This window comes from Hemitrygon akajei, chromosome 4, assembly GCF_048418815.1.
Source record: "Hemitrygon akajei chromosome 4, sHemAka1.3, whole genome shotgun sequence".
NCBI lineage: Eukaryota > Metazoa > Chordata > Chondrichthyes > Myliobatiformes > Dasyatidae > Hemitrygon > Hemitrygon akajei.
The window spans coordinates 180,690,591-180,718,361 of NC_133127.1; the positions used below are offsets into that span (position 1 = coordinate 180,690,591).

A 27,771-nucleotide genomic window follows, 5' to 3' on the forward strand; every position below is an offset into this window, starting at 1 on the left:
TTATCCCACCTGTATGTTCTCCCTTATGTACACAGCGTAATCATCATTACTCAGAAAATCAGCACGTTTCTTAAAAGTTTGGCTCTCGGTCACCACAGCAGCCCAAGGCTACAAAATAAGAACAGTATGTTGTAATGTTAACAGAAAACTCACATCAACTAAATGTCATTAAAATATGCTAAATATATTCGGTTTTAAAATTACATTGGATATAGTCGTTTGAGAACCAATGACAGCACAAGCAGCCTCGACCTCTTCCACATCCTCCAGAATTTCTTCATCCGAATACTCGGAGAGAGTGCTCTCAGTATCAGAGATATCTGTGATCTGTACATCAGGATGATCCAACAGCCAACCAACCAATGCTTCAACTCCTTCAAAGTAGAAATCAAGACAACATTATTGAGGCCACACTTGGAAGATGTGTGTATATATAAACAAAATATTCTGCAAATGTTGGAAATCCAGAGTAGCACCCACTTGGAGTACTGTGCTCAACTCCCACTTGGAGTACCGTGCTCAATTCCCATTTGGAGTACCGTGCTCAATTCTGGTCTCCTCACTACAGGAAGGACGTGGAAACCATAGAAAGGAGATTTACAAGGATGCTGCCTGGATTGGGGAGCATGCCTTATGAGAATAGGTTGAGTGAACTCAACCTTTTCTCCTTGCAGCGACGGATGATGAGAGGTGACTTGATGGAGGTCTACAAGATAATGAGAGGCATTGATCATGTGGATAGTCAGAGGCTTTTCCCCAGGGCCGAAATGGCTAGCACGAGAGGGCATAGTTTTAAGGTGCTTGGAAGTAAGTACAGAGGAGATGTCAGGGGTAAGTTGTTTTGTGTGGTTTGTTTTTTTTTGTTTTTTTTTGGGGGTTTTTTTAAAACGCAGAGTGGTGAGTGTGTGGAATGGGCTGCTGGCGGCGGAAACGATAGAGTCTTTTAAGAGACTCCTGGATGGCTACATGGAGCTTAGAAAAATATAGGGCTATGGGTAAAGCCTAGGTAATTCTAAGGTAGGTACATGTTTGGCACAGCTCTGTGGGCTGAAGGGCCTTTATTGTACTGTATGTTTTCTATATTTCTAAAATGCTGGAAGAGTCAGGCAGCATTTATGGAGGGGAATAAGCAGTTGACACTTCTCGTCAAGATCCCTGTGAAGGAAGGTCTCAGCCTGAAGCAGGGACTGCTTATTCCTCTCCATGGATAAACAAGAGATTCTGCAAACGCCGGAAATCTAGAGAAACACCTACTAAATTCTGGAGGAACTCAGCAGGTCAGGCAGCATCTATGGAAAGGAATAAATAGTTGATGTTTCAAGCTGAGACCCTTCATCAGGACTGGAAAGGAAGGAGAAAGAAGCCAGAATAAGAAAATGCAGGGGTGGGGGGGGGGGGGGGGGGGGGAGGAGAATGTGTACAAGGTGATAGGTGAAGCCAGGTGGGTGAGGGAGGGGGAATGAAGTGAGAAGCTGGAAGGTGAGGGGTGGAAAAAGTAAAGGGCCGAAGAAGTATGAATCTGTTGGAAGAGGAGAGTGGATCATGGGAAAAAGGGAAGGAAGAACAGCAACAGGGGAGGTGATAGGCAAGTGAGGAGAAGAGAAAAGGTGAGAGGGGAGCCAGAGTGGGGAACGGAAGAAGAGGGAAGGGGGAAGGAGTTAAAATTACTGGAAGTAAGAGAAATCAATGTTCACACCACCAGGTTGGAGACTACACAGATGGAATATGAGGTGTTGCTTCTCTGACCTGAAAGTGGCAGTAAAGAAGGGCACGGACCATCAGGTTGGAATGGGAGTGGGTTTTTGTATGTACGTGTTACTTCCCTCTTTAGACGCTGCCTGGTCTGCTGGGTTCCTCCAGCATTTTGTGCATGGAGTATTAAGTTCAGTTTTGGCTACCCTACTACAGAGAACATATCCTATTAAGCTGGGAGGAGTACAGAAAATGTTTGTGAGGATGATACCAGGTCTTGAGGGAAAGATCAAACAGGCTTAGACTTTATTCCTTGGAGTATAGGAGACTTGGAAGAGGAGCTAAAGATGGCACTAGAGGGTGACTTCTCCCAGTCCATCTGCAAGTTTAAATTCTATTCTCTAATGCCTTTTCTTTTCAAGGTGGCTGGGTTCCTGTCGCAGTTTATGATCTACAGCTCCATTCAAACCGTGAGTCTTCAAAGCAACGGGTTCCCGCTCTTGGAGCTTGCCAAGCAGCCTCGTATTGTTCATATCTCCAGGAGCGGCCAGGAAGATGTGCGCCCCTGTGGACAACCCGATTCCTCACTGGTGTTGCCGACGGAAGTATTGCGGGAGATCGGAACATCAAGATAACAGTGCGGTGGTCAGAGTGTCTCCCTCTTCCTCTCTCGCTGGTGAGAGAGTGTTAGCTGCCGATTCTCAAGTTGAATAAACTAGAAATAAAGCGACGCTGCAGATTGTAATATTGAAACAGCAAACTGTTGGGTCTCCCCTCTCGCTGTGGTAGGAGTGATACCTCTCTCTCCCTTGTTAGTGAGAAAGGGCACGAGAGAGTGTGAGAGAGAGAGCGCACGAGAGAGAGAGCACAAGAGAGCAAATGTGGCATATCGAACTGTTGGGAAGAAGTGTGTTGTTGTTGTTCTGGTTTTTTTTTTTTTTACGGACTCTAGATCCTGGTCCCTTTGGGGGCATGATGGGTTGTGGGGGGCTTTTACTTTTGCTGAGGCAGATGGGGTTTGGGGGTTGAAGCTTTCTGCTGCTTGTGGGGTAGGCTTTGGAGTTCTATTATTTTCTTGTCATTCATTCATTTGGGTTTTTCATCTGTTTCGTTGATGTCTGTAACAGTAAGAATCTCAGGTTGCATACTGTATACATTCTCCGATATTAAATGGAACCATTGAACGGTGATCGTATAGAGGTATATAATATAATGAGAAGCAGTGATAGGGAGAATAAACACAGTCTTTTTCCTAGGGCTGGGGATATCAAGAACTACAGATCATTGTTTTCAGGTGAGAGTGGAAAGATTTAATTAAACCCAAAGGGCCACTCTTTCCACACAGAGGGTGGTTCACATATGGAAACAAGCTGCCAGATGACGTGATTGAGGCAGGTATGACATTTAAAAGATATTTTCTTTAGACAAATATGGGTCAAATATCGGCAAATGGGCCAATCTTAGATGGGCATCTTGGTCAAAACATGGTGTGGTCAAAGAACCTGTTTCCATGTCATTTATTTCTACAGCAATATATGGTAAACTGATTATGGTACAAGTTTCTGATTGCAACAAAAAGGCATCAGAGAAACCCTACAAATTAGTCTATTCATTTACCCGGTTTTTAAAATTCCTGATATGATGGCAGCATGCGTGAACTTAGCAGCCTCTCGGGGGCCAACCAAAGGTGCTTTTTCCCTTGTAAAATTTGTTTATGATCCAAAGACAATTCTACTCCAAGAACTTCAAGTACTGCAGGACTACTCCATCAGTGAACAGCTCATTGATCGGAGGGGCCGGCTGGGGTGTCAGAGAAGGAGCCAGTCAGAATTTCAGGAAAGGAGGTGGTCGGGATGTCGGAGGAACCGACCTGGCTGCAGGGGATTGTTGCCTGCTACTCGGAAGCATCGAAGTTGGTGCAATATAACCATGGGAGATTGCCTTGGATATTCCACTAGCAATCACAAGACTCTGTTGGACAGTAATAATGTAAGTTGCCGCAGGCCTGTTATCCTTGTCTAGTGCAGGGATAGATGACGTGGGAGCTGTGTAGCCTTGGGCTTGCTTGCTGATGCACACCAGGAGAGAAGACCCGGAAGCTTTATAGCATGATCTCCGCGCTCAGCTGGGGCCTGGCCTCTCCCGTTGGTGCTGCCCTCCCGTGTTTGAGCAGTGGAATGACAGGCTGAATTGTGTGCATCTGCACACTGCTGGAAACTGTATCATCAGTAGCTAGACTTTGTTGTTCAGGAACTTGGACTACATACGTTTTTTTCTGAGTGAATATGCTTCGTTACTTGCTATTTTAATTGTTTGCTTGTTATTTTAAATGTTTTGCAACTTAACCCCAGAGGAACGCTATCTCGTTCTGCTGGTAGCTATATAGATAGATAGATAGATAGATACTTTATTCATCCCCATGGGGAAATTCAACTTTTTTCCAATGTCCCATACACTTGTTGTAGCAAATCTAATTACATACAATACTTAACTCAGTAAGAAAAATATGATATGCATCTAAATCACTATCTCAAAAAGCATTAATAATAGCTTTTAAAAAGTTCTTAAGTCCTGGCGGTAGAATTGTAAAGCCTAATGGCATTGGGGAGTATTGACCTCTTCATCCTGTCTGAGGAGCATTGCATCGATAGTAACCTGTCGCTGAAACTGCTTCTCTGTCTCTGGATGGTGCTATGTAGAGGATGTTCAGAGTTTTCCATAATTGACCGTAGCCTACTCAGCGCCCTTCGCTCAGCTACCGATGTTAAACTCTCCAGTACTTTGCCCATGACAGAGCCCGCCTTCCTTACCAGCTTATTAAGACGTGAGGCGTCCCTCTTCTTAATGCTTCCTCCCCAACACGCCACCACAAAGAAGAGGGCGCTCTCCACAACTGACCTATAGAACATCTTCAGCATCTCACTACAGACATTGAATGACGCCAACCTTCTAAGGAAGTACAGTCGACTCTGTGCCTTCCTGCACAAGGCATCTGTGTTGGCAGTCCAGTCTAGCTTCTCGTCTAACTGTACTCCCAGATACTCGTAGGTCTTAACCTGCTCCACACATTCTCCATTAATGATCACTGGCTCCATATGAGGCCTAGATCTCCTAAAGTCCACCACCATCTCCTTGGTCTTGGTGATATTGAGACGCAGGTAGTTTGAGTTGCACCATATCACAAAGTCCTGTATCAGTTTCCTATACTCCTCCTCCTGTCCATTCCTGACACACCCCACTATGGCCGTGTCATCAGCGAACTTCTTTCTATATATATATATATATATATATATAGTTTGAATGATAATTAAACCTGATTTGATTTATTCGAAGATTGTGCTTAGTCATGTAGTACTTTCTTAGCCAGCTCCAGAATTGAATACTTAGTTCAAAAGAGAAGAATATATTATTTGCAAAATGACATGGAAGTACTGAAGTCTGAATATTGCAGCTTTCTTACCTGGCAATCCTGAAGCATTTCCAGAGATTCCCGAGAGAGATTTTAGTGCAAACTCGATATTTTTCCGTCCAAAGCCCATTTCCATTAGCTGAGCCACAATGGGCAAAGGTGGAGGGGGAGAAGGTTTTCGCTTCTTGTGTTTTATTGATCGCACAGGCTGTACTGTAACAGGCGTCGTAGCTTCACTTGAACTGCTATCATCAAATACCGGTATACATGGTTGTGTGGATTCCACTGCCAAGAACTGACAAACAGCAAGAGCTGCAGCCTAGGAAAAACAAATCATTAAGAAGATAATTAGCATAAACATCACATAAAAACATGATTTAACCTTTTTCTTTGATATGGACAATTATTGCATGAGCTCAAGGAACGTTTATTTTTCAGTTTCTCAATTGCATCAACGAGATGCTCATCAAAACAAGCCATTCCAAACATGAAGTCTAATATCTGCAGCTAGGTGAATACTCCAAAATGCCACTTCCTTCAGCTTTTAGTTATGCGGAAGTTAAACATGTGCAATGTAAGCAGTGCTGAGAATAAGGCCGAAAACTCACGGTTTTAATCTTAAAATTATGAGGGGTAGACTCCAGCAACCTGTCAACTTTATCAGAGGTGAGCAAGACTAGAGGACAAAGGGATTTAGAGGGGAATTGAGGCAACTTTTGTTTAACCCCAGAGACTGACAAGTACCTAGAAATAAATTGTCAGGGAGAGTGGTAGAAGCAGAGTTGCAATTAAGAGTCTAGCTAAGCAACTGAATCACATGTAAAGAAGACTCCAAGCCAACTGCTGAAATATCAGATCAACAGACATGGGTGCCTAGCTCAGCATAGGTGTGATGGGCTGAGTAGCCCATTTCCATGGTGTATGAGTTTATGATTCACTTCCAATGAATGCCATTATAAGTGGCCATTCAGTGACCCGTTACATCCCTCAGTTCTTCTTTGTAATGTATAGCCCACCCTGTACTTCATTGCTCCTGGAGCTTTCACGTCTTCTTGGAGTTGGTTTATTATTATCACATGTACCAAGATATAGTGAAAAACTTGTCTTGATTGCTGATCATACAGATCAAATCATTACGCAGTGCAGTGAGCGAGAACAAGGTAAAACAGCTATGGAGAATAAAGTGCAAAAGCTACAGAGAAAGTGCAGTGCAGATTGTTATGATACCAGCCCCCTCCTTTGCGAGAATCGCAAGAGCCCTAGTGAAGGGGGGGGGGGGGGGTCAATGACCCAAGAGAGAGAGAGACGTGCTGAATACCACGTTCCACCGGGATGCAGAATAAAGCGACCCTGACTATTGTCTCATGAAGACCACGTGTAAAGCCCTCGGGCAAAGTGGGCTGGTTGAGAGAGAGATTGACACCTGCGATCCCGTGAGGAAGTATAAAGGAGGGTCTGGAGGGGGGGGGGGACCCCTCCAGACGCACCAAGGAGACACGATAGCGATCCCGTCGTAGCGGGAAGCCATTTTGAAGGAAGCCACGTGCGTTAGATTCCAAATCGGGAGTCTGTGGCTGGAATCACGGAAAATCGCTTTTAACTAACAACAGGAAAGGCGGCTCCCCTGATTTCACGGTTTTGCTTCGTAAGGACCCGGGCAAGTGTTCCTTTTCTCACCAATCTCTCTCTCTCTAACACGGGAAACCCAGCGGATCCCAAAAGGCTGAAGCCTGCCGACTTTTTGAATGACTGTTATATTTTCAAATGGACAAGATATTATCCCCTAGACAACGATAGAGCTTATTTCTGATTGATCATTACTATATCTGCACTTTAGATTGAGTATTGACGACGTATGTTATCAAAATGTTTGTATTAACCTTCCTTTTGTGCCCCTTTATAAATAAAAACGTTTAAAAAAGGTACCATCAGACTTCAGCGGACCTCTCTATCTTTGTTGGTAAGTGATCCAGTTACGAGATACGTAACAAGATAAACAATGAAGGGTCATAACAAGGTAGATAATGAGATTCTTAGAGAATCTAGGCAGCTTGTGTGTTACATAAAGGGTCTGTTCCTGAGAATTATTTGCAAGTCCATTTTCTCACAAGTCACAAATGTCAGGTTTCATACCACATCTACCTACGCACACTTGCTATAAGTCACCCCTTTCATTTATCACCCCCCATAATTAAACTAATAAAATGTATTCTTTATACATTTATTAAGACCATAACACTTAATGAATATTAGTAGCTTGAAACTATTTTTAAATGTATGGGAGAATTTGCTTAACAGCAGACTTCCTTGGGTCAGGTTATTCATAACTCTAGGAGTTCACAGGGCAAACACTTTCCACTGTTTTTCACATTTGCTTTGTATGAACACTTTTTAAAAATTCCTTTTGAAGAAAATGTCATGCTCGAGGAGGCAGTGCAAGACCCAAAAGGCCCATGTATTTCTTGCTTCAACATCTCCTTCAATTATTTTTCTCCAAGTACTAGTCTCTTGGCCTCATTAACAACGCATGTTTCAGTGCTAAATTAAGTATAAATAAAATTGAAGAAGAACAGTCCCTTCACAAGGTTGAAGGGTTTGGAGTGGATCCAAAGACTGAGACGGCAGAAAAGGAAACTAGTTGCAGAACTACATAAATAAAACTAGAGAGAAGTTTCCATCTATTTTGAGGATTCATTCATTCAGAATCAACATTTCTCACAAACAATCTGAAAGCGGAACAGCTAAAACTCACTGATAAAGTGTTATATAACTTTAACAGATTACACAGAAACGACACATTTATCTGAGCAGTTTAAACATGGGTATCTTGCTTGGGCTATATTCTGAATGATTCTGTATTCTGAATACTGCTGTATTCATTTAAAGAGAAGGGCAAATATCTTAAGCACATTCTTCATGCACCAAATTTATAGAATGTTTGTAGGGGTGATATTGTATTTTGGAAAATTTAGGTGTTAAGTCCAAATGCTGCTCTGGTCCAGTGAGAGTGGAACAATTTTCTGAAAATAGTCCATTCGCTTGTTTCTTTAAATGGATGCTCCAGAAGTAAATTAACAACAAAGGTTACTAATAACTAACTTTTGAAATGAAGAACCTTCAGAGCAACAGAAACTGCTACTACAATTCTTTGTGTAGCAACTCACCCAAGTAACTGAAATTATGATAACTAGACAGACTTTTATTTAACAAAAAACTCACTTGCCTAGGAAGTGCTTCAGATTAGCTTACTCATTTTAAAAAAAAAGTATGTTTAAGGAAAGCTTAAAGAAAGAAAAAAAAACAACAAACCTCAAGCTCTGATCTATCGAACACAGCTTTCACTGGAGATGGTTGGGTCGCTGCACTCAGCAGTTGCTGTAGTAAGATTAGAGGGGGTTGTGGTCCCTCAGGTGAAAAATCTGCGATGTCAGGAGAGGAAACTGTTGCATCCTCTAAAAGTGAAGACACAAAGCGGTATAATAATAAGCAACAGATACAATGGGTACAAAAAGACATGCACTACTTAGCTTGCCACTTGGATGGTTCAGATTCCAGCAAACCATGCACTTGCTCTGCTACAAACATCAGAGCTGAAAACTGCAGAGCCAACTTTTATAATGGCTGAGAAAGCATCATAATCCAAGCAATAGATTCTAACTTCAGGACATAAATCTCACATTGATTAAAGTTACTATAACATAATGTTGGCCATGGTGGATTTAAAATTTGGAAGAAAACACTGAACTCAAATGGGTCGAGGACAGTGTGTCAAGTCCTTGCTCCTGCCATGTGCCTGGATGGAGGCTGCCAGGTTGTGGATGTTTTACATCAAGTGAGATTAAGTTGCTTTGGCTTTCTGTGTTTTAAAGTAAAAATAATGTTACTTCAAGTAAAATGCTGGACTAGAGATAATTTACAAACAAGAAGTTATTTGTGACTTTTTTTGATACAATATACCATGCAGGTTTGTGAATGTTGGGGTCTACACCTGCCTGGAGTGATTTGAGCTGGTTACCAAAGAGAACAAAGAGCCTTAAATGATTCATTGTCACTTGCAGGGAAGAGGGCAATAAATGGATGCCAGCCTGGAGCAGAACCAATAAAAAGGTGTTAAAGGTCAGACACATGACCTACAGCCTATGACACTGGAATGCAATATTTAATTGGTTAGGAACGAATATAGTAAAGGACACTTTGGTGCTATCAGCGATAACTCTCTCAAGAGACCCACCATTGCAAGGAAGAACCCTCACACCAGGGACTGGGAGAAGAAAGGGTCCATCATCTGGTCAACAGAGATCCCCTATTTTGATGTTATTAATTGGAATAGTGGTCTGAGTGAGTGTTGGTACAGAGAGATCAGTAGAATTCATGTTCTAAGTGCGAACTTCGATTAATTACGAGTTGCGTAGTGAAGCTTCCTAACCTAGTTCTGTTGGCAAATAGTCAACAATAAGCATTAACCATGGTACATCAAAAACAAGAGGAAAGCGTTAGCATTTGAGCAGTGGGCAGGGATTCACATCACTGGATCACTGGGACCTCTTTTGGGGCAGGTGCACTTGAATCCCAGGGGGACCAATATCCTGGCGGGGAGGTTTGCTCAGGCTTCTGGGGAGAGTTTAAACTAGAATTGTTGGGGAGGGGGGTGGGAACAGAACTGAAGAGATTGGGGAAGAGGTGGTTGGCTCACAAACAGAGAAAGCTTGGAGACGGTGTGTGAGGGAGGATAGGCAGGTGATAGAGAAGGGACATGCTCAGACCAACGGTTTGAGATGTCTATTTTAATGCAAGGAGTATTGTGAACAAAGCAGATGAGCTTAAAGCATGGATCAGTATTTGGAGCTATGATGTGGTGGCCATTAGAGAGACATGGATGGCTCAGGGACAGGAATAGTTACTTGAAGTGCCAGGTTTTAGATGTTTCAGAAAGGACTGGGAGGGAGGAAAAGAGGTGGGGCCGTGGCACTGTTGATCAGAGATAGTATCATGGCTTCAGAAAAGGTGGACGTCACGGCAGATTGTCTACGGAGTCTCTGTGGGTGCAGGTTAGGACCAGGAAGGGGTCAATAACTCTACTGGGTGTTTTTTTATGCACCACCAAATAGTAACAGGGATATCGAGGAGCAGATAGGAAAACAGATCCTGGAAAGATGTAATAATAACAACAGAGTTGCCATGGTGGAAGACTTTAATTTCCCATATATCGATTGGCATCTCCCTAGAGCAAGAGGTTTAGATGGAGTGGAGTGTGTTAGATGTGTTCAGGAAGGTTTCTTGACACAGTATGTAGATAAGCCTACAAGAGGAGCTGGTGCTCCCCTCCCCCTTTCTTTCTCCTGAGGCCTCCCGTCCCATGATCCTTTCCCTTCTCCAGCTCTGTATCACTTTTGCCAAACACCTTTCCAGCTCTTAGCTTCATCCCACCCCCTCCGGTCTTCTCCTATCATTTCGCATTTCCCCCTCCCCCTCCTACTTTCAAATCTCTTAGTATCTTTCCTTTCAGTTAGTCCTGACAAAGGGTCTCGGCCCGAAACGTTGACAGTGCTTCTCCTTATAGATGCTGCCTGGCCTGCTGTGCTCCACCAGCATTTTGTATGTGTTGTTAAGAGGAGATGTTGCTTGGATTGGGGAGCATGCTTTATGCAAACAGGTTGAACGAACTCGGCCTTTTCTCCTTGGAGCAATGGAGGATGAGAGTTGACCTGACAGAGGTGTATAAGGTGATGAGAGGCATTGATCATGTGGATAGTCAGAGGCTTTTTCCCAGGGCTGAAATGGTTGCCACAAGAGGACACAGGTTTAAGGTGCTGGGGAGTAGGTACAGAGGAGATGTCAGGGTTAAGCTTTTTTTAAAAAAAATGCAGAGAGTGGTGAGTGTGTGGAATGGGCTGCTGGCAACGGTGGTGGAGGCAAATATGATAGGGTCTTTTAAGAGACTTTTGGATAGGTACATGGAGCTTAGAAAAATAGAGGACTGTGGGTAACCCTAGTAATTTCTCAGGTAGGGACATGTTCTGCACAACTTCGTAGGCCGAAAGGCCTGCTGTCGGTTTTCTACAAACCCCACTTCCAGAAAAGTTGGGATATTTTCCAAAATGCAATAAAAACAAAAATCTGTGATATGTTAATTCACGTGAACCTTTATTTAACTGGCAAAAGTACAAAGAAAAGATTTTCAATAGTTTTACTGACCAACTTAATTGTATTTTGTAAATATACACAAATTTAGAATTTGATGGCTGCAACACACTCAAAAGTTGGGGCAGAGTTAAAATAAGATTGAAAAGTGCACAGAGTATTCAAGTAACACCGGTTTGGAAGACTCCACATTAAGCAGGCTAATTGGTAGCAGGTGAGGTATCATGACTGGGTATAAAAGTAACGTCCATCAAAGGCTCAGTCTTTGCAAGCAAGGATGGGTCGTGGCTCACCCCTTTGTGCCAAAATTCGTGAGAGAATTGTTAGTCAGTTCAAAAGGAACATTTCCCAACGCAAGATTGCAGAGAATTTAGGTCTTTCAACATCTACAGTACATAATATTGTGAAAAGATTCAGAAAATTCAGAGACATCTCAGTGCGTAAAGGGCAAGGTCGGAAACCACTGTTGAATGCGCGTGATCTTCGAACCCTCAGGCGGCACTGCCTAAGAAACCGCCATGCTACTGTGACAATTATAGCCACCTGGGCTCGGGAGTACTTCGGAAAACCATTGTCACTTAACACAGTCCGTCGTTGCATCCAGAAATGCAACTTGAAACTGTATCACGCAAGGAGGAAGCCATACATCAACTCTATGCAGAAACGCCAGCGAGTTCTCTGGGCCCAAGCTCATCTCAGATGGACCGAAAGACTGTGGAACTGTGTGCTGTGGTCAGATGAGTCCACATTTCAGCTAGTTTTCGGAAAAAACAGGCATCGAGTTCTCCGTACCAAAGATGAGAACGACCATCCTCATTGTTATCAGTGAAAGGTGCAAAAGCCAGCATCTGTGATGGTATGGGGGTGCATCAGTGCCCACGGCATGGGTGAGTTGCATGTATGTGAAGGTACTATTGACTCTGGGGCATATATTAGGATTTCAGAGAGACATATGTTGCCATCAAGGCGACGTCTCTTCCCGGGACGTCCATGCTTATTTCAGCAGGACAATGCCAGACCACATTCTGCACGGGCTACAACAGCGTGGCTTTGTAGACACAGAATGTGTGTGCTTGACTGGCCTGCTGCCAGTCCAGATCTATCTCCTATTGAAAATGTATGGCACATCATGAAGAGGAGAATCAGATGACGGAGACCACGGACTGTTGAGCAGCTGAAGTCTTATATCAAGCAAGAATGGACAAAATTTCCAATTGCAAATCTACTACAATTAGTATCCTCAGTTCCAAAATGATTAAAAAGTGTTATTAAAAGGAAAGGTGATGTAACACAATGGTAAACATGCCTCTGTCCCAATTTTTGTTGAGTGTGTTGCAGCCATCAAATTCTAAATGTGTATATATTTACAAAATACAATTAAGTTGGTCAGTAAAACTATTGAAAATCTTTTCTTTGTGCTTTTGTCAGTTAAATAAAGGTTCACGTGAATTAACATATCACAGATTTTCGTTTTTATTGCATTTTGGAAAATATCCCAACTTTTCTGGAAATGGGGTTTGTATGTTTTTCTTTTTTTTATATTTAAGACATGGTTTTTAGTAGCTCTCATTTAACACAGATAAGTTTGGACCTGTAAAATGTTGATTAGATTTACCAAACCTTTAAATTTCAAGAATTACAATAATAATACTATATTATTACTAATACCTAATAATATTGATATCAATATAAATCTTTTGATCTACAAATCGCTCTTTAAAGCATGTAAAATAGATTAACATGCATTTACAGATAACATTTGGACCATAGGTTACTCTGGACTTGTTTTGTTTGTCTTTGGGGTTAAAGGAATTTTCCATAATATTCTTTACCGTTGTCAAAAATTATTTTTATCCCAAAAATTATTATCCCAGGTGGGGTGGGAAAGAGCTTGCGCTGCAGCAATCCATGTGGCAGGTAGGCAAAATTCCTTCACTTTTAACAGTTTAATCCAAATTAGTTTTGCACTTTTTGCAAACTAAGATACATTCAGTGGCTATCTTATTAGGTACACCTACTGGTACTTGTTATTGCAAATATTTCATCAGCCATTCATGTGGCAGCAACTCAATGAATAAAAGAATGCAGACATGGTCAAGGGGTTCAGTTGTTGTTCAGACCAAACATTAGTATGGGGAAGAAATGTCATCTAAGTGACTTTGACTGTGGAACGATTGTTGGTGCCAGAAGCACATCTCAGAAACTGCTGATTTCTGGGAATTCCACACACTATAGAGTTTAAAGAGGATGGTGCGAAAAACAAAAAAACTTCCAGTGAGCGGCAAATCTGTGGGCAAAAACACCCTGTTCATGAAAGGTCAGAGGAGAATGGCCAGACTAATTCCAGCTCACAAGAAGGTGACAGTAACTCAAATAACTACACTTTACAACAGTGGTGTGCAGAAGGGCATCTCTGAACACTCATGTCAAACCTAGAAATGGACGGGCTGCAGCAGCAGAATACCGCCAACATACAGGAGGTACCTATAACGTAGCCTCTGAGAGTTATTTGGAAAACTTAAGGAAATTTAACAACTTGCTCGTTCCAGATTTGGGGAAATCTTTCTAAACCATCAACCACTGCAATGATTGCTGCTGTCACACGACACGTCACATCAGAGTTCTGCAAACATAATTGGGTTCAATAGCTTAACCATTTTAACATAGTATTGATTAATTGATCATGAAGGGACCACGTGCATTTATTATCTCATTCACTCACTGTGTAGCACTGAAAAGCAAACACATTATACCATAACAACACACACAAAATGTTGGTGGAACACAGCTGGCCAGGCAGCATCTATAAGAAGCACTGTCGACTTTTCGGGCCGAGACCCTTCGTCAGGACATTTTCGTCATTATATCATTATGACTCTTTTACGAGATGAAAGCTTACAAACTCCTGAATAAGATGCAATTAATACCACTGGGTCAGGACCATTAGCTTAAAAATCAACTTTGATAAAGCTTTCACAGTCACCTGAACAGTTAATACAACACAGTAACCTGCTTTGGGAAATAGAGGTGGCTTGCTAGATCATACCTGTAGAAAGTGTACCCGTTTCAAACACAGCAGGCTGAGAAAGAATCTGCCTCAATTTATCTTGATGCATGAGTAAAGCTCGTGCTGCCTTAAGTATGTACAGTTTCAGCTGCTGACACCTTAGCAAAAATAAATCCACTTGATCTGAAATGGCAAAACAATCATATATTAATACTATTTTCCGAACTGCCAAGCTTGGGAGACTTCGAGTGTCACATTTTATCATTAAAAAAATTCTTGAAAATTAACATCTAACATGAAAATGATCTTAAAGATCCACCTTTCATGTTGAGTTTTAATTTATTGTGTCACCCAGTAGAGCAGTGGGGGCAAAAATTTTAAAAAGATTCACACCTCAATACTAGCAAAGAAGATTGTAGAAGTTTCTTAAGTGTACCAAAATGATCCTATCCACTGGATTCTGTTACAGGTCAGAAGTTGTAATCACACTTGATACAAAATCTTTTGCAATTCATCTTTAGAAATGCAAAGTAGCTGAGTCACACAAGAAGATTATATTGTAGAACATGTGCATGCAGTTGTCTTAATCCATTTGTAGCCTGAAATGTCATAAAGTCAAGAACAAGAGATTCTACAAATGTTGGAAATCCAGAGTAACACAGAAAATGCTGGGAGAACTCAGCAGTTCAGGCTGCATCTATGGAAAGGAATAAAGAGTCAATGTTTGAGGCCAAGGGTCTTCATCTGGTCCTTTTCATTTTTTTTCCATAGATGCTGTCTGCAGAGTTCCTCCAGCATTTTATGTGTGTAACTAAAAGTAAATAATACTTGAGTTACCTGTAAGGCTCTGATTTGACTTCTTCACTCTGTGCTTTTCAAGTTTGCTCCCTGCCAGATTCACGAGCTGAGCCCAGACTGACAGCATTAGGTCAGAAAATGGCAAGCTGTTAATACTGAAGGCAGTCATTGGGAGCTGAAATATATAAAATAAATGTAGGCATTATGAATTTGTCCTCTCAAGGTGTAAATGTAGTGTGGTTTTGCTCAGATAATGTGATGGCAAGAAGTAGAGCTCAGTAATCACATATCACCTACCGGTTGTAACTGACTCAAAGGACAAACTCTGTACGTTCTCATGTCATGGAACTGCACTGTAATTTTTCCCTTAGGAGTAATTCGAGCCACAGTCCCCTCACCAAGCTCTTCATGAATCACCTGGCCACCCAATCGCAGCCGTCCATCTATTCCACCAATCACAGCCAGAACTGCCATCAGTCCACCAATCTCTGGATTGTCTGAATCCGGAAAATAATCTTCCAAGACTATCTGCAAGATTACACAGATAAAGAAAAGATTTCAGACACTAAAATGTAGTATACCTTGTTGTCTTACATAAACATTAATGCACAAGAGATCGTGGTTTCTTTTCCCAAGAGTAGACAAAGTTTGGTATTCTGTCATTCAGAATACTAACAAGTGACTGCAAAATCCCTTTATCTTTCCCATTTGTTAGAAACCCAGAAACCAATGGAAGCACACACCTGGCCTCACAGTCAATGTGAGATTTGGACAGCAAAAATAATAAACCTACATATAGTTAACACAAATCACTGGTAATTCTAAAGATCTTATATTTTTTTGTTACACGTACAAACAGGGAAATGAGTCTCTTGCGTTAGGTATGTGCTGGGAGCAGTCCACAAATCATCGACGCGCTTCTGGCAACAACATAGCATGTCCCAATTTACTACCCCGAACTTAGACATTACCAGATCACCTGGACAAAACCCAAGCAGCCATGGGAGAACGTACTAACTCCTTACAGATAGTGGCAGGAACTGAACCACAATCTAACAGCTGGCTACTGTAAAGCTTTGTGCTAACTGCTACACTACCGTACCATGGACAAAGGGTTCCGAGAAGAAAGCTGAACACTGTGTGTTCCTGGAGACTGATAATGACCATTTGTTAAGTGTAGCTACAACAGTGTAAGAGAACAGAAATGAACACCACAGTCCAGTGAAAAAAGGACAACACAATTGCTACAAAACCTATAGACCTACTAATAAAAGCTTTTGTCAGCAGGTGAAAGGGCCTGTTTCTGTGCTACGTGACTCTGACCTCTAGAAATGGTTTGGAGCTCAACGAAATAAAAGCTAGACGGAAGAATATTCCCATATATCCCATTAAACAAATAAAGCCTGTTTTCACTTAAAAATTGCAAGTTATGGAGGGGAAAGGGGAACTGAGAATGGGAATGGAATTTATAATTCTATACCTTTCTCATTGTTGGTTCATATATATTGCTTTTATTCTTGTTTCTTTTAAAGCAAGACATTTTAATGTTTTTTTGTGGTACACTGGGATATCAAGCCAACAGTTCAGTCACAAAAATCAGTTTTACAAGTATGGAACAAGCAAATAGAGGCAGAAAAGAAACCCAATTATGTACTTACTGCCTCAGCTTGTTTATCTGCCATGATTTCACTGACACAGTTAAGCTGAGAATTGATATATTCATTGATAAGTCCATTCCACTGATTCAGAGAGTGAAGGGTTCGCAACAGAGCAACTATTTCCTCTGCTAATGTACTGCTGTGAGTAGCTGTCAGAGAAGCCTGAGGTCTAGTTTTCCTTCTTCTCAGCATTCCTTCTACGAAAAGTCAGAAAATATTTTAAACATGTGTCCACCATTATTTTTGCCATCATGTTTCTTGATCAGAAAAATAAACATAAATCACCTCTCAATAGCGGAAGGTCAGATGAGCAGGTGCTTAGGAGACTACCCAAAAACACAAACAATTTTTCAACAAGGAACTTCATGTCTCTTGATCGCTCATCTCTGTCCCATGAAGGAAGGACTGCTTGCAGCAAACGCAGGGCTAAGATCTTAACATAAGTAAAACAGAAAAGCAGAACATATTAATATAATGCAAGTCTAGAAATGGATTCACTCCTCTCTAGAAAGTGTCATTATAATATCTATTCACAACTGGTCAACAAACACTTTACTTGATAGCCTGTCACCAGGGAATTCAGCAAGACCCAAACCATTGAGAACCCATGAATCAAGCCTTGAACAAGAGGTCTTGCTTTCACACAAATCATCTCTACAGAGTGCGCAAAGAAGATCCATGATGTCAGGGACTGGATCAAGTAATGGGAGGGGTTGCAAGAGTAAGACACCAGGTTGATCAGAAAAAGTGGGTTAGGGCCAGAAGGTCGCTCGGAGGTTAGGTCAAAGGTCAGCAATTGGGAATGTGATGGGAAGAGTGAATAGCATTAAGGCTGTGTGCCTTCACAACAGACACACAATATCTGTCAGCCATGTTAAATAATCAAGGATCTAACAGCAATGAGAAACAGAAGGAACTATAAGTTTAAAAAGAAAGTAGTAGAGAAGTTGGCGAGCTTGAAAACTGATAAGTTCCAAAAACTGATCATCTACATAAGTTTTGAAGGAAGGAGCTGCAGAGAAATGAATAGTGAATGTTGTGGTGGCCATCTTCCAGGGTTCTGTAGGTTCGGAAATCGTTCCTGTGGACCGGAAGGTAGCAAACACAACCTCCTTATTTAAGAAGAAAAGGGACAGAGCAAACAGGCAATCACCCACCCATCAACCTGACATCAGTGGCAGTGAAAAGGCAGGAGTCCATATTGAAAGAGAAAGCCTTGAAAATAATACAAATATAGAGTGTTAACAAAGATTTATGAAAGAAAAATCATATTTGACTGATCTGCTTCATTTCTTTCAAAAGGGACCTTTCGAACAGACAAGGGGAAACTAGTCCAAGTGAAGCATTTGGATTTTATGCGGCTTGCAATCAAGCTTCGTACAGGAGATTGGTCAATAAAGTGAGAGCATATGGAAATGGGATAATATGCATATGTTATACAGAAAGCAAAGAAAGGGAATAAACAGATTGTTTTGTAAGTTAGCACTTTGTGTCTAGTAAGGTACTGCAGGAAATGATGCCACGACCCAGCTATTCAAAGTAAGTTTATTAACAAAGTTCATATGTCACCATATGCAACTCTGAGACTCATTTTCTTGTGGGCATACTCAAAGTAAGTTTATTAACAAAGTTCATATGTCACCATATGCAACTCTGAGACTCATTTTCTTGTGGGCATACTCAATAAATCAATAAAAGAATAATAACCATAACAGAATCAATGAAAGATCACACCCAACTTGGATGTTCAACCAGTGTGCAAAAGACCACAAATGGTACAAATCCAAAAAGAAATAACAATCTTAAGTAAATAAGCAATAAGTATCAAGAGCATGAGATGAAGAGACCTTGAAAGTGAGTCCATAGGTTGTGAGAACATTTTAATAATGGGGCAAATTATGCTGAGTGAAGTTATGAGACTAATGGTTGGGGGAATAATAATCATTCCTGAACCTGGTGGTGTGAGTGCTAAGGCTCCTGTACCTTCTTCCTCATGGCAGCAGCAGGAAGAAAGCATGTCCTGGGTGGTGGGCGTCCCTGATGCTGGATGCTGCTTTCCTGTGACAATGCTTCATCTCAATGTGCTAAACGGTAGGGAGGAGGGGCTTTACCTGTTATGGACTAGGCCTCATCCACAACATTTTGTAGGAATTTCTATTCAAGGACATTGGTGTTTCCATATTAGCCTGTGTTGCAGCCAGTCAATATACTTTCCACCACACATTGAGAGAAGTTCATCGAAGTTTTAGATAACATGCCAAATCGTTGTAAACTCCTAAGCAAGTAGAGGCACTGCCGTACCTTCTTCATAATTTCACTTAAGTGTTGGGCCCAGGACAGATGCTCCAACATGATAACACAGGAATTTAAAGTTGCTGAACCTCTCCACCTCTGATCCTCCTATGAGTACTGGCTCAGACTTCTGGATTCCGTGGCCTGAAGTCAATAATCATCTCCTTGGTCTTGCTGACAGTGAGTAAGACGTTATTATAATGGCACTACTCAACGTGATTTTCAATATCCCTCCTAATGCTGATTCATCATCACATTTGATTTGGCCTGCGACAGTGGTGTCAGCAGCAAACTTGAATATGCCACTGAACCTGTGCTTAATCTATACAAATCCTCTTCACAATCTATACAAGTAACTTGGCTGAAGGCTTTAAATGCCATCTTCTCAAATTTGTTGACAACACAGAACTAGGCTCAAAAATGGAGAATGATATATACAGAATACAAGATATAAACAAGCTAAATGAACGGGCAAGAACAGAGTAATTGGAATATTATGTTGAAGAAAATGTGAGATCATCCACTTTGGTGAACATAATCATAAATCAAAATATTTGTAAAATGGCAAGCTACTGGATAGCATAGATATCCAAAGGAATTTGGATGTAGTTATATTGAAGTCAGTGAAGACCACCATAGATGTACAGTGGCCAATTGGTATTTAATCCTTTACAATAAAAGATTTTAATTACCAGCAAATCTTATTACAATTGTGTAGACAGCCTTGATAAGATCATATCTGGAGTACTGGATACCAATTTGGTTTATCTAAAATGTATTTACATGCATATGTGGACAGCATGCAAAAAAAGTTCAATGGGCTAGGTTCAAAGATTTGCATAGAACTATATTCTCTGGAGTTTAGAGGAACCAGAGGAGATCTCTTCAAAACTTACAATACTGTTAAAAGGTTTGACCACCCAGATGCTGAGAAGACGTCTCTTCATTTCCCCTTACTGAGGAATCTATAACTATGAATATGGGGTAGGCCATTGAAGACAGAAAGGAGGGAACTTCTCCTCTCCTCTACCAACATCTCACCCTATTCAGAAAGGAATGAACCCGGGAGGACTGTGAAGATTCAACTCAACCATTGAGTTAAATTTAAAACTGAGATTTGTGGGAATTAAGGGATATGATAATAGTATCAAGAAATGATACTGAGGTAGAAGATGAGGCACGATCATAACAAATATGACAAAAGAGCAAAATGACCTAAACCTGCTTCGATTCCTTACATTCTTGGGGTCGGCAAATAGGGTGTTGGATAATAGTTGGAAAATAGGAGTCCGCCGCGGTCAGGGCGCTTTCACTGTGTGCTGCGTCTGCGACGCTGGGTCCGGCGGCGGTTTCATTGTGTACTGTGTCTGCAAGGCTGAGTCCGGTGGCACCGTGGAAGTCCACAGCATGGGTATTCCCTTCTGCGTGGGGTGACAAGTCTATCGAGACCCTGAGGACTTGTGAAACTGTGTGGTGGTTTCATTCGAACTTATAGTCTTTTAACATCTTTGGACTATTTTTACTGTGCCCATGGTCTGTTTTTTATCAATTATGGTATTGTTTGCACTGTTATAACTATATGTAACTATGTGGTTTTGTGTAGGTCTTGTAGCTTTAGTTTTTGGTTTGTTGGGTGGTAGAGTTGGTCTCCTGACTTGGTGTGTCTGGGTAGTCTTGTTTTGTCTGGTGAATTTGGTGCTCCTTTCCAGGGAACGAGCTAAGATGGTAGCGCGATATTAACACATAGCAGCCTCTCCGGACTCTGGATTTGGGGATTGCCAAACATTATGTGGATTTTCTGATGTAGTCTGTTTTGTTGTGTGCTTTTGTGATATCATTCTGGAGGAATGTTGTTCCATTTTTTAACTGCACTGCAGTTGTGGTTTCTAAATGACAATAAACCAAAATTCAATTCAATTCAATACAGGGCCCTTGTGAAAGCCAGATAAGTACATTATTCAAGACAGAATAACACACACAAAATGCCAGAGGAGCTGAATAGGTCTCAACAGGGTCTCGGCACAAAACATTGTCTCCAGAGATGCTGCCTGACCTGGCGAGTTCCTCCAGAATTTTGTGTGTGAAATGAATTGAATTGAATTGACTTTATTTCTTACATCCTTCACATACATGAGGAGTAAAAATCTTTACGTTACGTCTCTGTCTAAATGTGCAATGTGCAATTTACAGTAATTTGTAATGAATAGTATGTACAACAGGACAGTCAATATAGCATAGAAATACAATTGTATCAGCGTGAATTAATCAATCCGATGGCCTAGTGGAAGAAGCTGTCCCGGAGCCTGTTAGTACTGGTTTTTATGCTGCGGTACCATTTCCCAGATGGTAGCAGCTGCAGCAATTTATGGTTGGGGTGACTCTGGTCCCCAATGATCCTTCGGGCCCTTTTTATGAACCTGTCTCTATAAATGTCCTGAATAGTGGGAAGTTCACATCTACAGATTAGCTGGGCCGTCTGCACCACTCTCTGCAGAGTCCTGCGATTGAGGAAGGTACAGTTCCCTATAGGCAATGATGCAGCCAGTCAGGATGCTCTCAATTGTGCCCCTGTAGAAAGCCCTTAGGATTTGGGGACTAATGCCAAACTTCTTCAATTGGCTGAGGTGAAAGAGGCACTGTTGTGCTTTTTTTAACCACACAGCCAGTATGTACACACCACGTGAGATACTCGGTGATGCGTATGCCAACAAATTTAAGAGCTGTTCACCCACTCAACCTCAGATCAATTGATGTCAATAGGGGCTAGCCTTCATTCCTCCTGTAGTCCACAACCAGCTCTTTTGTTTTTTCAACATTGTCACAATCAGCTACTTTATTTTTGCAACATTTTTACTCCAGATTTCCAGCATCTGCAGAATCTTTTGTGTTTATTAATAAAGACAGACCAGACCATGGTGAGATCCCAACACCAGATGCCACAGACTGGGATTAAATTGGCTGATCGTTTCTTCACTCATAAAATGCTAGATACTGATCAGATGAAGAGGTCTCGGACCTGAAACTTTAATTCCAATTCCTTTGCCTTCGATGCTCCCCAACCTGCTCAGTATCTCTAGCTTTTATCTGCTTTTAATTTGAAGTTCAAGCATCAGCATTTCAATGTGGTTTTACAACTAATACTTAGCACTTTGAGGTGAAACACCCAGATGTTTGAATAATGAGAGGGGTTGGGGGGGGGGGAAACACTTCAGACAAAAAGTATATTATTTTTAATATTTCCAGCCCTTGGCTCCTTCTAAAAATGAGTTCAACAACAGAAGTTCTCACCTGTCGCTGCAGTGATACAGCAGTAAATGACTGTTGTCCTTCAACAATCCTGGTTAGCAAACTAATCCACTGAGGTGAACTCAGAGTACCACACATTCGAGGAGTAAGTGCTATGCTTCTAATGAAACCCAGTGTACACCAGCTCCTGTGTTGCTCTCTGGATACCATTTTGTTTACAGAAGAAGCTAGGGGAAAAAAAGATGGATTTTTTAACTTCTCTAAATAATATACATATGCTTCATATATTTCAGTAGATTCAAAGATGATAAAACCATGCCTAAAAGATGTGTAACCGGTCTGCATTCCTACCTGCACGTTTTATTCACCGTCCCCGTCAGTCTAAGGCAATCTTTTGGTTACCAAAACTCTCACCTTGCCAAATATAACAACTCAATACACAAGAACAAGAGAAGTTTGAACGGGTACTGAATGAGAGGATTTGAGGGATATGGTCCAGACATAGGTAGATGGGACAGAAGATCGGGTTTGGCTTGGACCCAGTGGGTGAAAGGCCTGTGGTGCTCTATGACTCTAACAACAAAAGTATTCTTTCCTTACAGGAGTTAGTGACAGTTGCATAAATTAAATAAAATACAACTTTATTACTGACTTTATACTGGGCTGAGAAGTGGCAGATGGAGTTCAACCAAGATAAGTGTGAAGTGGTTCATTTTGGTAGGTCAAATATGATGGCAGAATATAGTATTAATGGTAAGTCTCTTGGTAGTGTGGAGGATCAAAAGGATCTTGGGGTCCAAGTCCATAAGACACTCAAAGCAGCTACGCAGGTTGACTCTGTGGTTAAGAAGGCGCAAGGTGTATTGGCCTTCGTCAATTGTGCAATTGAATTTAGGAGCCAAGAGGTTATGTTGCAGCTACATAGGACCCTGGTCAGACCGCACTTGGAGTACTGTGCTCAGTTCTAGTCGCCTCACTACAGGAAGGACGTGGAAGCCATAGAAAGGGTTCAGAGGAGATTTACAAGGATGTTGCCTGGATTGGGGAGCATGCCTTATGAGAATAGTTTTCTCCTTGGAGTGACAGAGGATGCGAGGTGACCTGATAGAGGTGTACAAGATGATGAGAGGCATTGATCGTGTGGATAGTTTGTAGGCTTTTTCCCAGGGCTGAAATGGTTGCCACAGGAGGACACAGGTTTAAGGTGCTGGAGAGTAGCTACAGAGGAGATGTCAGGGGTAAGTTTTTTTACTCAGAGAGTGATGAATGCATGGAATGGGCTGCCAGCAACAGTGGTGGAGACAGATGCGAAAGGGTCTTTTAATAAACTTTTGGATAGGCACATGGAGCTTAGAAAAATAGAGGCTTATGGGTAAGCCTAGTAATTTCTAAGATAGGGACATGTTCGACATAACTTTGTGGGCCAAGGGGCCTGTATTGTGCTGTAGGTTTTCTATGTTTCTACTACTTTCAATCTAGTATAAATGCATGTTCAGTAAACTTGTAAGACTAGGCTCAAGGCCAGTAAATAATTCTATATTTAGAATTTCTACACAGATCTAATAATAAATCATTGTTTACTTTAAACTTACAATTTAACCAAAAAACAAGATGCTCGAGGAACTCCACAGCATCTATGGAAGGAAATGGATAGTCAATGTTTCAGAACTAGACCAGTTCATTTGGACTGAATGATGGAAAGAAGGAGGGATGGAGCAAGATTCAGCAAGCAATGGAGTCTTGATGAAGGGTCTCAGCCTTGAAACTTCAACTGTACTCTTTTCCATAAATGCTGCCTGGCCTGCTGAGTTCCTCCAGCATTTTGTGTGTGTTATTTGGATTTCCAGCATTGACAGATTTTATCTTGTAAGCAATGGATAAATCCAATGAGGAGCCGCAACAGGCAAAGGAGGGGAGAGTGGAAACAGCCGCAGAAGCTGGGAGCTAAGCAGTGGAGAGAACAAAGAGCTGAAGATTTGGAACCTGAGATTTGGAAGTGGAGCATGGAATCAGGTCAGGGAGACAGAGGGGAGCAGTGGGGGAGGGGAACCACAGTAGGTAGAGAAGAGGAAATAGGATGAAAGGGACTAGAGTGAGTGCAGGAAGAACAGAGTAGATTAGGAGAAAAGACAAAAGGGAACAAAGGGAATTGGTTTACTGGAAGCCAGAAGATTCAGTGTTCGTGCTATCAGGTTGTAGGCTATTCAGATGAAACAGGAGATGCTACTTCTCTAGTCTGCGTTTCCCTTCACCCTAACAGTGGCAGACTTGTCAATGTGGGAATGGGGAAGAGAATTAAAAGGGGCTAGCAATTGGAGTTCCAGACAGCCAGGGCAGTAGGAGCAATCAACGAAGCGGTCGGCTAGTTTGCTACTGGTCCAACCAACGTTGGGGAGGCTACAGCGGATGCACCAGATGTAATAAATGAGCTTGAAGGATTTGCCTTGCCTGGAAGAGATATTTAAGGCTCTGGAAGGGGTGAGGAAAGAAGTGTAGGGACAAGTGTTGCAACTCATCCAGTTACAGGCGAAGGTACTTTGCAAGGGCGGGGAGTGATGAGCAGACAAGGAGTCATGGAGAGGGATCCCTGCAGAAAGCAACACAGGTGGAAAGGTCAATTTCAGTTGAGATGATGTAGATGATGGAAGTTGCTAAGAATGACATGCTGGATGCACAGACCCGTGGGTGATAGGCAAAGACCAGGGGAAGTCTATCTCTGTTCTATCTGGTGGGTAGAAGGTCTCATCTGAAGAACAGATGCAGCAGAGACAAAAGAACTGAGAAAAGATACGGGCAACAAAACTAAAAAAAACCAGACTATTATACAAAACATAAAGCTTCTATTATTAGGAGTTATTCAAAAAGTGATCATTATAATTTCCTCATGATAAATGAAGTTGAAATTCAGAACCTCATCACTAAAGGTTGGTCCAGACCTTACAGTTCAATACCTGTTTTATCTGAGGCTCCACTTTCCACCAACATCCGCAAAAGTCCACATAGAGTTTTAATAGCTTCATTTGGAACTACATCTGAGTGAATTCCAGCAGAAAGAGATAAAGTCTGCAGAAGATTAACTGTTGCCATCAACAACATCAATGTTGGGTGAGTGTTCTTTTCCACGGATTCCACTTCTGTGCACAAAAAAGATTTTCATTCTTATTATTTATTTTTCTAATAGTAAGTATCTTTCAAAGGGGCAGCACAGCAGCGTAGTGGCTAGTACAACACTTTATAATACAGACAACAATTCCCGCCGCTGCCCGTAAGGGGTTTATACATTCTTCCCGTGACCACGCAGGTTTCCTCCCGCAGTCCAAAGATGTACCAGTTAGTCATTGTTAACTGTCCTGTAATTAGGCTAGGGTTAAATTGGAGTTTGCTGGCCGGTGTGGTTTGAAGGGCCTGTTCCCCACTGTATTTCAATAAAACAAAATATTTCCTTACTCAGACTTCCAATATTGTCAAGAGAAGCTCACACCAATTACACATGACAAGTCCTCGTTGGACATGTGCAGCTTACACTGAATACCAGTGTTGCTTTCATTGTGAAACCAGAATCGATGTGGAGAGGATGTTTCCCCCTAGTGGGAGAGTCTAGGGCCAAAGGGCACAGCCTTGGAATATGAGGACATTCCTTTAGAATAGAGATGAAGAGGAATTTCTTTAGCCAGCAGGTGGTGAAGCTGTGAAACTCACTGCCACAGACAGCTGTGGAGACCAAGTAATTGGGTATATTTAATGTAGGTATTGATAAGTTTTTGATCAGTTGGGGTATCAAAGGTTGGAATTCTCCAACTTCCGGTAATTCCCTTCCCTCATCCCACTTTCACTCTGCTTCCTCTTCCAGCTGCCTATCACCTCTCTCATGATTCTGCCTTCCATATTACCCATAGTGCTTTCCCCTTGCATTCCTTCTTCACCTTTCCTGCCTATCCCCTCCCTGCTTCCCCTTGATCTTTCCTCTGATTGGTTTTTCGCCTGGCACCTACCAGCCTTCTCCTTCCCACCCTCTCCCCAACTTCTTTATGGGGCCCCTGCCCCCTTCTTCTTCAGTCCTGATGAAGGGTCTCGGCCCAAAATGTTGACTGCTCATTTCCACGGATGCTGCCCGACCTGCTGAGTTCCTCCAGCTTGTTTGTACGTGTTGGGGTATCAAAGGTTATGGGGAGAAGGATAATAAATCAGTCATGATAGAATGGTGGAGCAAAGTCAATGGGCCGGATGGCCTAAATTCTGCTCCTCTATATTAAGGACTAATGGAAATTGCTGAGAAAACTTTTAAGATCAAGATTCACTTAAGTACCATGATGACACGTTTTGACAATGCTACAATCTGCATTAATAAACCATAACTAAACATTAAATTCCTTCCTAAACAAGAATAGTTTCTTCATTATACAGTCTGCTTAATCCAAACTCCTGCATTCAAATAAAAATGCTAAACGTTTTTCAAAAACGTGACGTTAAGCAGATAAAAATGTGCTCCAACTCCTTCAAAACCAGGTTAGTTTAAAAACTGTTCCATTCTAACTCCATTTATGTAATTCCCCATTAAAATATTCAAACTAATTCTAACAATATTAACAATTCACCAAATATTTGATCACTAACCTGAATCATCTTCTGTATCAGAGTCTTCTGTAGCTGGCTGCGCAGTTGGTGGTGGTTCAGCCAGTTTCAGGTCATACTTCCCTTCTTTTCCCATCCTGTATGAGTTGGTGCTCCCAGTATCCCACTGGACTCTGATCCAACCATCATCTCCCAGTTCCCCAATAACACGGCCTAATCCTGGAGGAGGCCCATCCTGAAGTGGGACATACAAATAAAATGAAAACTAAATGATACTTGTGATGGAGCTACCCTGGCCCAACTAAGTGCAGAGTAACACACAAGATGTTGAAAGAACTCAGCAAGTCAGGAAGCAGCAATGGAGAGGAATGAACAGTCAATATTTTGGGCCAAGACCTGATGATGATTTGCTGAGTTCCTCCAGCATTTTGTGTATTATTCTGGATTTCCTCTCAAATGCATTCTATAATATATTAAGTCACATTATTAATATTTAAATTTCACAAGTTAAAAGTTTAAAGTTCCCTTTAATTTTTAGTTGTCTAAGTTTAAAATTATTCATGTGCAACATCATAGGCTGAAGGGCCTGTACTGCACTGTTCTGTTCTATTACTTAAACATTAAATTAAAAATTTGAGTGCACCTGATAGGCAAGTGGTGAAATGAGGGGTGAAGAGTTCTTGTCTTTTTATTTATATTAATCTCAGACTTTTTGGTCAGTTGCTCTGTACTGGAGAGTGGACAGCCTACCGACGTGCCCAGAGAGTGTTGCCCAGGTCTTTATTTTCCTGCATTTTGGATGTAGATTTGGCATATATACTCTATTTTCCAGTCCTATAGTTTTATATTCTGTGTTTTTATTTTGCCCAATCTTATCAATTTTTTTTGTTCAGGAAGAGGGATTTGGTGGGGGGTGGGGTCAATGCGCCTGATCCATTTTGTTCAATTTTTGTGTA

General features: G+C 41.6%; 1 protein-coding gene across 8 annotated transcripts in view; it reads right to left on the reverse strand.

The window, feature by feature from the left end:
• Positions 1-27,771, reverse strand: part of herc2 (HECT and RLD domain containing E3 ubiquitin protein ligase 2) — a 244,342-nt gene that overhangs the window by 97,091 nt on the left and 119,480 nt on the right. For all 8 annotated transcript variants that reach the window (XM_073044124.1, XM_073044123.1, XM_073044120.1 and 5 more), the window contains 12 exons: positions 26,858-27,050; positions 25,195-25,377; positions 22,286-22,470; positions 16,991-17,138; positions 16,706-16,902; positions 15,345-15,575; positions 15,087-15,222; positions 14,289-14,432; positions 8,411-8,553; positions 5,153-5,420; positions 205-374; positions 10-108 (listed from right to left, as the gene is read on the reverse strand). In XM_073044124.1, the coding sequence (XP_072900225.1) occupies positions 10-108; positions 205-374; positions 5,153-5,420; positions 8,411-8,553; positions 14,289-14,432; positions 15,087-15,222; positions 15,345-15,575; positions 16,706-16,902; positions 16,991-17,138; positions 22,286-22,470; positions 25,195-25,377; positions 26,858-27,050 (2,097 nt within the window). The remainder of the gene's footprint in view (positions 1-9; positions 109-204; positions 375-5,152; positions 5,421-8,410; positions 8,554-14,288; positions 14,433-15,086; positions 15,223-15,344; positions 15,576-16,705; positions 16,903-16,990; positions 17,139-22,285; positions 22,471-25,194; positions 25,378-26,857; positions 27,051-27,771) is intronic.